Source organism: Nesoenas mayeri (assembly GCF_963082525.1).
Source record: "Nesoenas mayeri genome assembly, chromosome: 8".
Lineage (NCBI taxonomy): Eukaryota > Metazoa > Chordata > Aves > Columbiformes > Columbidae > Nesoenas > Nesoenas mayeri.
Window position 1 is genome coordinate 11511121 of NC_137554.1, and position 11712 is coordinate 11522832.

Here is an 11712-nt window from a genome sequence, read left to right on the forward strand (position 1 = left end):
TAAAGCGGTATTTTAGAACAGAAGCGTGATAGCATGCTTAGCTACGTGGAAATCTGATAGTCGTTTTCTGTGAAAAGTCTCCCCTGCTTTTCCTTTTAGGACTGTATATAACAGGAACCAAAACCATGTAGACTGATTCTGTTCTTATTTACAGCTGCACTAAATTACTGAAAATACTGCAGTAGGATTAAAAACCTTATCTGTCTGATTTTTAAGGAGATAAGCACTGTGGATGAATTAAATTTGCACAAAGCAGATTATCCGTTCTATGAGTTCAGCTTCTGTCCTTTATTATTTCCTACATAATGCATAAATATTGCTTGTCTCTTGCATAATGCTGATCTCGTGCATTGTGCGTAAATGCAGCCAGCCCGACTTCCCAGTTGACGGGTACCGTGATATTGTGTGTGTGCTGCAGAGCCCCACCGGAGCTGCAGAGGGTTCTCGCAAAATTTTAACCGGCAGCACTTCCAACAAAAAGGAGGTTTTGTTCTGAACATTTCTTTGTCTCGAAGTACACAAGTATTCTGAGGGTGCGGAGCTGATGATGGAGTTCAGGTTCTGGTTGAATATTAGCTTTGACAGTACAATGTTACAAAAGAATGTGTTGAAGGCTTCTCTAAAACCAAATCACTTTTGATTCAAAGGAGAAATAAACATTTCAGTGTCCTTTTTATTAGAGACTAGTTACGATATGACAGTTATTAAAACTGTTTACACCTATAGATACATGAAAATTTTATTCTACAATTACATGCTGAGAGAAAGATGCAATGACAGTCTAACCATGATTTAGGGATGTAGTCAAATAATATGTGACTGCTACAGTATAAAACAGGTTTATGATTTCTTTCTGGATTATAAGATCTTTTAGAAGCTGAGGAGCTGGCTTTAGAAAGAAGGGTGGTGGGGTTATTTGTTTTGGGGAGTTTTATTTTTAGGATGATCATGTCCTTATTGTAAATAATGTCTAGGCTGCTTTGCACTAGTGCTTTCAAGACAAAAAAAATATGTGAGACCGAGGTGTGCCTTAGTCGTCCAAACTCCATCTTGCCAGAACTTTTGTTTTCTTTTAGATTCAATTACAACTCAGAGCTAGCATACATTGTGTATGTAAGCAGATAGGCTGAAATGTTTGCATCAATTATCTGTTTTTAATTAAAGGTAAAGCGATCAGACAATACTGGTAGACAAATTTTAATCTTCAGATTAAATATGTCTAGGATAACTTAAATCAACTATCATCTTAAAGATTTCTAGTGGCGGTTTATCTTCTAGAGATTTAACCTATATAGAATTTGAAGGCTATAATAGAGGAGGAAGAATGCCAAAAGGAGACAGATGATATTGTGGGGTTTTGCATTCACAACATGTCTTGTGTTTTCTTAGGCACAAGTTTATATGGATTTTGTCTTAATATATTGGTAGGTATTAATGTGCAGAGTCATTGCTAGAAAAAGGATTAGATCCTTGGGGTGCCATTTTCAGCATACCTTTTGTGTGATTTTTTTACAGACCTATAAAAAAATTATTTTTAGTATCTTCGGTAAGAATTCAGAATTTTTGTTTGTGTTATACACAGATACATGTTTTGTATATATAAATAATATGTCAGAACATGAGGTGCTGAATGCTTAGGTTTTTTAGTACATTTTTTGCAAAACCTTTTTTCTGCTGAAACATTAACACAAACAAAAATGAAACCTTATTGATTCTGGATCTGTACAGTGTCTATAAATATCCTTTTTGTATTCTACAAGCGCAATTGATTTAAAGGCTTTATTGAAAAATGCTTCCCTCCCAGGGTAGACCAGTCAAAAAAAAAAGGGCATTCACTGCCTGAAAATTCCACATGACAATCACAGGGATAATTCTCATGACATTATGCTGCATGCTATCTAAAGAGGCACTATGATCTTCCTGTGTACATTTAGATGTTTTGGCTTCACCACTTTTGAAAACTGATACAATTTACTTTAAAGTAATTAATCTCTTATTTAAATAATATAAATAAGTATTCTATGAATTACAATACATCACTTAAAAATCATTAGTACTCTAAATCTGAAGGCTTCTCTTTTTTGTAAGTTGTGTACACTTTCAAAGGTCTCAGTGCACTGAAACCTTTAAGTGAGCTAAGCTTGGATAAACAAAAATGTGTCTTACTGTGGAAATGGGGAAACAGAAGAGTTAAACAGTTTGCTTATGGCCATGCGACCTCACTACAGATACCACATTTTTTGTTCTGAACATAAACCCATGTATTTCCACTTAACATTTGCCATTTCACCAAAATTAGCCTTCCTAAAAAAATTACAGGACCCAAAGAACTGCTTTTGGATTTCAGATTATGTCAGTTGAGTAGGCTGCATTGTTTTCTGTCTCCCTTCTTTCCTGCTAAATAGTTAAGAAACTGCTCGTTCCTTTTACAGCTGCATTTGACAAGGGTGATGACCGAAGACTTGGCAAAAAACCTGTATTCACTAGTTCTCAGGTAAACATTTATCTCCAAACATTAAAAATACTCAGAAGCTTGCAAAGAAAACTATATTCATCGTGTGTTTTAAATTCAGTATTAATTTGTCATATTATTTAATCGAACTTGCTTTTGAAAAATGTGTGGGTTTTTTTGGTGAACTGTTATTTCTATAGAATCAGTAATGTCTTGGGACTCTGCCTGTGCTCGGCTACACTTTCAAACAGATAAGCTCAAATAAAAGACAGGAATTTGTGTTCAGGATCTCACATTCCCCTGTTGCTACGTAATGAAACTGATCTGTTTCCCAGAGCACATGGTTTGCTACTGAGCTAATGAATCTCTGCTGTTATCACAACCCACCACAGCACCGAGCCCGTTACACTCCTGCCCTGAAAAATTACTTTTTAGTGCCCTCAACGACTGTTCCATTGAGACTCACACTCAAATCTACATCATTACTTGGTAGAAAAACAGTAGGGATTTCACATTATTTGACAGTCTTGGATACACTGCAATGACCATGGTATCACAAAGATTCCATTTCATGCACTTAATTCTCTATGTTTCAGTATATATCTTCACCTGAGAGAGAGAATGACTGTTGTCACTTATCTAGTGGGTACACTGTTAGTCACGGTTAAAAATATCACATGTATTATAAATTAATTTTTGGGTTTATGTTTGTAATAATTCATAGTCTTTATTCCTCTTTGGAAAATATGTTCATGTAACTTACGAAAAAAAGTTTTCTTACTTCAGCAGACACTAATAATATAAATAAATCATAGAATCGTTTTGGTTGGAAGAGACCCTCAAGATCATGGAGTCCAAGCATAAACATTTACAGAGTAATTTCTCCAAAGCAAAAATGAGACTCTACTTAAATATTTCCGTATCTTCTATATAGAGTGGCCTATCACATGAGATTTTTTGGGCACTCTAGTTATTTCTGGTACTTTTACATCTTTGAAAGACAGCAATCTGAGAAAATTTTTAGTTATTTATATGCTGGATCTTGTTGCTTTAGATTCGTGTACTACTTAAAACGTAGCTGTGTTTCAGAAATGAAAGATTATGGATAACTTGGTGTTATAACTGTCTTCTGTTATGGGTTTTTTTCCCCAGCTAAACAAATCTCTTCCTGAATCTGTTGGGACACGGAATACTTCCTGGACAGAACACGGCAAGAAAGATTGCTGGGGAGATTCTTCCACTAATCAGGATAAAATGAAATCTGATGGATTAGGAGCATCTGGACACACATCAAGCACCAACAGAAACACTGTTAATACGGCTTCAAAGCATGAGGATGTGAAGGGAAAAGATGGCAAAAAAGTAGTTTCCAAGATTACTAAGGATTCAAAACCTGTGGAAAAAGCTGCTTCACCAAAGGCTAGAGCTGTCATAAAGACAAAAATAGAAAGTAATGGAAATGTGAAGGCTGAAAGCACGCTTACCAAGCAAGATACAGAAAAGACATCATCTGCAAGTGGACAGAAAAATTCAGGAAGTGCCAAAGGACTAAAGAACCATGAAGGAAAAACTGCAGGTGCCAGACCTAAAGTGCTGACAGTAACCTCAAGTGTGCAGATCAAAACAAAACCATTGAAAAAAACCACAGAGAAGGAATCTCCCTCCGTAGCGACTGTGGCAGGAACTTCCAGCAAGTCAGCCAACTCAAGCCCAGATATCCAGACTGCCAGTGAGCAGACAGAGGAACCCAAAGAGGATAAATTGGTAGAGGAAGGGAAAAAACAGACGGGTAATGTTTTGTTTATTTTGTTTTAAAGTCCCCTTCTCATTTGTCCCAGGCTGGTCATACACAGAAAACCAGCCTGGGAAGCTTTAAAAAAATCTAGTATGGATTGATAAAAGTCACCTTCTTCCCCTGTAAATTAAGTTGAGATAAGAATATTAAATTTCTCCTCTGTTAACTGACTTTATTTTATGACCAATTCATAGCCATATAAAATGGCAAAAGTTTTTTACAAGTTTAGCATCTATGCTGTTTTCAGTAGCTCACCTTAAGTTATTAGAGTTTTTTCAATACTTCTGTGCAATGCATTTCCCCCTATAATTAACTTGGAATTTACTTTACAATAGTGAAAACAAAGTCAACTGTAAAGACACCAAATGGAATCGCCAACAAAAAAAAAAAGACTGACCTTGAGGCTAGTATCACAACAAGCAGGTACGTTGCAAATCAATGTGCTGCTTTACAGATATATGTGTGTGTCTGTGAAAAAAGTTTCAGGTGAACTTTTACTGTTAAGTCAGCATGTTCTTTTTAATCTGAGAATTGTTGTTAGCAAAACCATTTGACCTACCTATTGGAAACTTTGCTGTAAAGATAAAATTGGTTCGGCTTTCGTGTTGGATTGTTTCATGCTAATCATTTAAAAATTGTTATAGGTCATTGAGAATTCGGCATACTGGAACAGTTAATGACTACACAAGGTGTTGTAAACTTATTGTTTTGGGGATAGCTTAGATTAAACTGGACAGGAAAACAGCTGAAGCACTGTAAAATTGTGAAATGGGTCACTTGCATATATGTGCATATATATAATATATATATGCACATGTAGTTTTTACTTTCAAAAAGTATACCTTTTAGGCTGCATTTCCAATGGTTATAGATGTGTGCATATTAAAACACATATATTGCTTGTTAATATATAATTCAACATTGCTAGATCTGAAGCTTGGATATAATGGATATAATAATTTCTTTGCAGTCTGACAAAAAAATCAACTGGAAAAGGGTTTAATGAACAAAATGCACAAGCTGTTCTAAAGAAAAAAGGGAATGTGAGTAGCAATTCTGCAGCACAGCAAAAGGCTCAAAACACACCTACCAATTCTCCCAAGAACCAAGGTAAAGCCTCATACACCAATGAAACAGTCCGCCATTATTATGCAAAGCTTTGTTGTCTTTTTTATTCTTTTTTTCAAGCACAGGCATTTGGCAAAATCTTCTGAACAATCCTGTTTATTTTCCGTATTTCACTTTTGGTGACAATCCTAAACTGTAAAATGCAAATGAATGTGTGTGAACTTGAAAATATTTAAAAGATGGTCTTCAGTGCCAATTGGTATTTTCTTCTGCTTGTTTAATCTGCTTTGCAGAGTCTTTTATTTGCAGATCCCCTGCACATCTGCACTTGGAACCATGAATGAGCTCAACAGAAATTCTGTAGGTCAAGCACTTATAATATGCATCAAAGAAGTGGGCTGCAGACTTCTTTATGAACTGTTAGCGTATGCCTCCCTTCTGTGGTGACCCCCGCTAGGCTCTACTGATACTGACCTACCCCACAAGCAAACACTCAATTTCAACAGCTATTTATAGCGAGAGTGGGAAATGACATTGTAGACCACCAAGAGAAAACCCTGCTTTATAAAGACACAAAGTGTTAAAGATCAAACTCATTTTAATCCCATTTGGACTTGAGGAGGAAAGAATATTCAAGTTATAGTATCTTAAAAAGCATTATGATACAGAAAACACAGGTCCTGTCAATTTGTGGTCATTAAAGATCTTGCAGAATTTTCTGACTGAGCAGGGATGTTAATTCTGGTATTCTAATCACATTATAACTAATGTAATTATTTTCTGCCTACTTTCATTTCCTCTATGCACAAATTGAATACAGTACTCAGCACTTCCTCTGCTAAGCTGCTGTGCAATGTTTCTGGGCACTATCAGACAGCTGCTGCTTTCTACTCCAGTGATGACTACTTCAATTATGGGTTGAAGTAATTCCTTATGCATAGTGTACAAAGCGCTTCAGTTTTAAACATGGCATGTAAATGTAAGATGGTATTTTTGTCTAGTATTTCTTTAAGATCTCAATTCTTAATTCTTTAACAAGCCTTAAATTCCTTAGTTATACAAAAAAAGTTGAGTAACTTGCTTCCCAACATAACAAACACTAACATAAATTTGGTGAATATACTTTTTTTTTTACTGTTTGTTAGGACCTCAGGGGGAATCACCAAATTCACTGAAATCAGGAATGTCTCCAAAACATAATGAAGAAAAAAATGTGTTACAACATCTGGTTCAGACAACACTACCAGAAAAACATCCTTCAGCCAAGAAGAAGAGTGTTAAGCAGTCACAAACACCTGTAGCAAAAGCCACTGCAAAAATAACACCTAAAACTCCGGCTCCATCAAAGCATGCTGAGGTTATGAATAATAAAGACCCCAAACCAAAAACAGCTGGGCAATCTGTATTAAAGTCTCAGTCCTCTGCCCAAAAACATTCAAGGAGTGAATCTCCGGTTGTCCAGAAGAATGTGTACACCTCTGAGCATAGAAGCTCAGGACAGAAACCTGAAAAAAACACGACAAGTCAGCTTCATGGCAATAATGAATGCCATTCTGCAAAACAAAGTGAGTCTTCCAAATCCGTGATGGAAAGTAGCAGCAAAGATGAACTGTTGGTGTCCTGTCAACCCAATAAACAAAAATTACCAGACCATTCTGAAAATGTGGAATACAAAACACAGTCTGAATCTTCTCCTCTAATTACAGAAGAAACTACTTCTAAACTGCACGTTTCACTGCAAAATGAAATGGAAGCGAGACAAACATGTGGAGATGAGACTGGAATTAAACAGACTGGAGATTCAGAGAAAGTTGGTAATACAGCTGAATTTCACTGTCATGCAGAGTCTTCCAGTGATGGATCCTCAGGCTTTTCCAAGGAAACCAATCAAAAGGCTTCTGCTTCAACAGCACTGGTGAAACAATCAGAAGCAACAAAAGTCTGTACTGAACAAAGTGATAAAATAAATTCTGAAACAGGTCTTAACTATGGTGAAAATGCTTTACCAAGCTTTTCCAGAATGATAACCAACAAAGAGGAGGAGACATCACCTCCTCAGATTCATCCAGAGGGATTTCTTACAGCTGACGAGTTGTGTGATACATCAGCCCTGACTGAATACAAATCAGTTACAGCAGATTTAGATGATGTTTCAGAATGTTCCACAGAACAAATAACAGAAAAATATTCACCTAGTTACACAGAGCCTATAGATCCTACAGAAACACCAGAAAACCATGAAAATGCAGAAATTCCCTTTGTGGACCACTGGAGTACTGGTGCACTAGATCCAAAAGAGAGTCCTGAATCAGATACTGGCAGTGCAACCACATCCTCTGATGATATAAAACCAAGATCAGAAGATTATGATGCTGGAGGCTCTCAGGATGATGAAGGATCCAATGAAAGGGGGATTTCCAAATGCAGCACCATGTTATGCCACGATTTTCTTGGAAGAAGCAGCAGTGACACAAGTACACCTGAGGAATTAAAAATTTATGACAGCAGCCTAAGAATAGAAGTGAAAATGAAAAAAGAGGGTTCTGATCTTTTCCGTGTTAACTCAACAAGTGATGATGAAATACCAAGAAAAAGACCTGAAATTTGGTCCCATCACGATAGGGTAAGGGCCAATACTAGAGAGAGCAAAAGTTCTGCTTTTGGTAACGCACAGTTTACTCAGGAAGCAGACCAAGTGTCGTCTTCTGCTGATGAAACAGAAGATGACAGATCTGAAGCAGAGAATGTTGCAGCAAACTTTCCTCTATCAAATGTTCCTCCTCAACAGTTCCAAGGAATTGATAATTTAGCTTTTGAAGATGCAACAGAAAATGATACTGCAAGTCAAGAGTTTTCCAAAACTAAAAATTTCAAACGGTCTGTTTTACTTTCAGTAGATGAATGTGAAGAATTGGGATCTGATGATAGAGTGGAAACTCATACTTCACGTCAGCATTCCATAGATTCTCTTACTCCTTCAGAAGTCTTTGACAGTGTTTCTCAAGAGCACCGTGGAAAGACCTTTTATTCAAGATATTCACTGGAAATTGAAGATGGATTCCTGGATTGCAAACAGCGTAAGGATAGAGACAATAGATCAGATAAAAATGAAAGTTCTCTCCTACATCTTCATGGCACGGAAATCACAGGGAAGGAGAATCAAGGTGCTTCAGTGACTGAACAAAACTGCCCAGAGAGAGTACACTCAGCAGCTAGTCTGTCTCCAGGAGAAAAACAAAAAGTAACCATGAAGAATGAGGTGGCTGCTGAATTCCACCAGTGCAATAAATACTCAGACAACGATGCAAGATCTCAAGAAAGACCATGTCATTTGGATCTTCATCAGAGAGAGGCTAATTCTGATGTGCAAAAGAGCAGCTCTGCAAAATCTGTAGAAGCCAGTAAGAATCAGCCCCTGACTCAAGAAGGTCAAGTGAGAGACAGTCAACCAGCAACTACTGAATGCGCTAATACTGATATACTTCCAGGTAATGTACAGAAATAGAAACATTCAGTCATTCAAAACAAATTAACAGGGAAAGCTTTGGCAATTTGTCTGGGATTGAATCCTGAACTGAAGTAATTTTGGCTGAAACTATATAAAATTTAATTTTTTTTAAGTATTTCACTTGGGTAGAGAAGGCTTGCCTGTTTGAAATATCCGTCAATACCCTGCTGTTCAATGAGAAACTTGACTACAAGAAAAGACATTTTACATAATGCTAAAAGAAAGATTGGATGCAGTTGTCTGTACTTCAGTTATTTTTGATCCAATCTAACATTGACAGCATCAGCCTTTGATGGAATCTTAGTATTTGTTTTGTCTGCTTGACGACATATAGTATGTCTGAATGGGATGTGCAATAACTACAGTAATAACCTTAACTAAAGCTCATTGAACTGTTTACCTGAGCAGCTATATGCATTATTGTTGTAATTTATCTATTTATATATTATACACAAATTTGTATCCTTCTCCCACTGAATATAACTGAATATTTGCCATATACATCAGCGGGAGCAGGTTTGAACTCCAATTTAGAGCTTATGAGATGTCTAAAATTCTAAATTTTACCAGTAAAAGCTTATTTCCTAAAAGAGAGATTATACTTAGAACTAATGCTTATATACAGAAAAGATCTAACTTGTTTCACATAGCTAGATGCAAACTTGTCTGGTTTTGTGTTCTGTCTTCTTTATACCAATAATTCAGTCTATTTATACCATCAAAAATATACAATAGTGTTGATTACAACTATTGTGTATTCAAGAGTAATGAAACGCTGATGATGATCTATGTTCAGCCAGACCACAGAACAAGAAGACATTTGAAGTTGTACTGTTTGGTTTTTTTTAAGTTTGCTTGCCCTTGCCTGCAGCTGCATGTGCAGTGTAGAAATAAGCTTGTTAATAAACCATTTTGGTTTTGATTCTCTTCTGAGCTGACATAGCTTAAGTCACCATTCAGTAATCATTCTCTATTAATTCCCTCCATGCACCTCCTGGTCTAAATTTAATTTGTGTAGTAAATGAGAAATTTTATGTGCATTCAGTGTATATTTACATTGTCATTTTCTGTATCAGAAACTTAATTATGGAGGTTATTGTTAATTACCACTGGTGATTGCCGCTTTAACTTAATTTATAAATCATACTTTGTTTTTTATATAGGAAATAAATGACTCAAAATTTGTCACTTTTGTATAACCCTCCATCCCCCCTTTTTTAACCTGGTTGGATTGTCATTCCTGAATTAGTTAAATGTTGCTCTACACAGCCCTGAGGGGAGGATCATCTGCAATTTTTACATTGTACAGTATTGTGAATTATTTCAGGAGACATAGATGATTATGACACAATGGCACAAACCTGCATATATGAGCATCGGCCTTCAAAAACCCTTTCTCCAATATATGAGATGGATGTTGGAGAAGCAATTGAGCAGAGGATGGATTCAGAAACAGCAGTTCTAGATGTGGATTTTGAAGATCAGCAGTTTGCAGAACAGGACTGGACTCTTCTCAGGCAATTGTTATCTGAGCAAGACTCAAACATAGGTTTCAAAAACTCTGTTCCTGAAGACCTTAACTTAGCACAATGTCTTATCAATCAGACACTGTTTCTGGCACGAGATGGTTCAAATCCTCAGGGTACATCACAAGTTGACACATTCAGCAGGTGGACTGAACTCATGTCTCCGCTTGATGATTCTTCAGCAAGCATTACAGTGGCAAGCTTTTCATCTGAAGACTGTTCGTCCCCTCAAGGGGAATGGACAATTCTTGAACTGGAAACTCATCATTAAGGTGATCAACTGTTTGCAACTGAACTCCAACCCGGTCCCCAAATCTATTTTTGATGAGTTGTTTCCATACAATAATGAAATACTGCATCAGTCAAGAACGAGCAATTCTTGATACTGAGGCAATCTTTCTGATATAATGAGGTAAATATGTTAATTTATAATCTAGATTTAATCATAAGTACAATAATTTTTCAAGACTTAAATGTATGTCTTTTCTAAAAATGAACTTTGAGCATGTATTTTCTAGAATTGTTAGAAAAATTAGATGAGGTCAAAGAAAAATCTTGGTTTCCACCCTCCCTTTTATCTTCCTTTCTGACATTTAATATTCTCATTGAGCAAGAATTTAAAGATGACTGCACAAGTAGTAGAGCTATGACCCTCCTTTTTTCTCCTCTCTCTATATGGTGACTTCGTTTTACAACAATAAAGATTCAGAATGGTTGTGTTGAAAGGTGACGTGTGCCAACACTGCTTTAAATGATAGAAACATAATGTTCAAAAAAAAAAGTTTCAATATGAATCTGCCTTAGGCCTTATTAACATGAGCAGCTTGTTTCTTCCAGATTTGATTTTTGTATATTTTGTTTTGTTTAGAAGTTTCCAATAAATTTTTAAAATTGTCTTTCCTTTAAATATAAGACTTCAGAAGGTCTGTGCTATAGGAAAAGCACTGTTTCTTTCTGGGAAATGCACATATTTAAGTAAATATTTTTAATGGCGTAGCGCATGAATTCAGAGGAGTTGGTAGAATGCTGACCTGTACTACTAAACCCAGTATGTCTGATATCTCCCAAAGTACATCTCAGTCTGAAGTTGTGGTCAGTGCTACATCAGACATCTACCATTGATGAGAATTACCTCCAGGCTTCAATTCACTACACTTGCACCTCTCTGGCGCTGTCTGGAGCATAGCAAGATCCTCAGGAATTTGGTTTTGTTTGCTCTCATAGATGCTGCATTTTGGGGAAAGATAATGGGATTCTTGGATCTTCATTAATACCTCTGGTGTGTCTTTATATTGAAACAAAATGTCAACCATTCTTCCAAGAGTGAAATAGAATCTGTTTCTCAGTACTGCTAATTCTGCTG

The 11712-nt window shown here is 36.4% G+C and overlaps 1 protein-coding gene across 4 annotated transcripts in view; it reads left to right on the top strand.

Moving 5' to 3' along the window:
* The window catches only part of BTBD8 (BTB domain containing 8), a 35398-nt gene extending 23905 nt beyond the window's left edge, over window positions 1-11493 (top strand). For all 4 annotated transcript variants that reach the window (XM_080348826.1, XM_080348828.1, XM_080348827.1 and 1 more), the window contains 6 exons: window positions 2433-2494; window positions 3605-4241; window positions 4583-4670; window positions 5218-5357; window positions 6461-8803; window positions 10151-11493. In XM_080348826.1, coding sequence (XP_080204952.1) covers window positions 2433-2494; window positions 3605-4241; window positions 4583-4670; window positions 5218-5357; window positions 6461-8803; window positions 10151-10620 — 3740 coding nt within the window. In that variant the 3' untranslated portion in view covers window positions 10621-11493. The remainder of the gene's footprint in view (window positions 1-2432; window positions 2495-3604; window positions 4242-4582; window positions 4671-5217; window positions 5358-6460; window positions 8804-10150) is intronic.
* The last annotated feature ends 219 nt before the right edge of the window (window positions 11494-11712 follow it).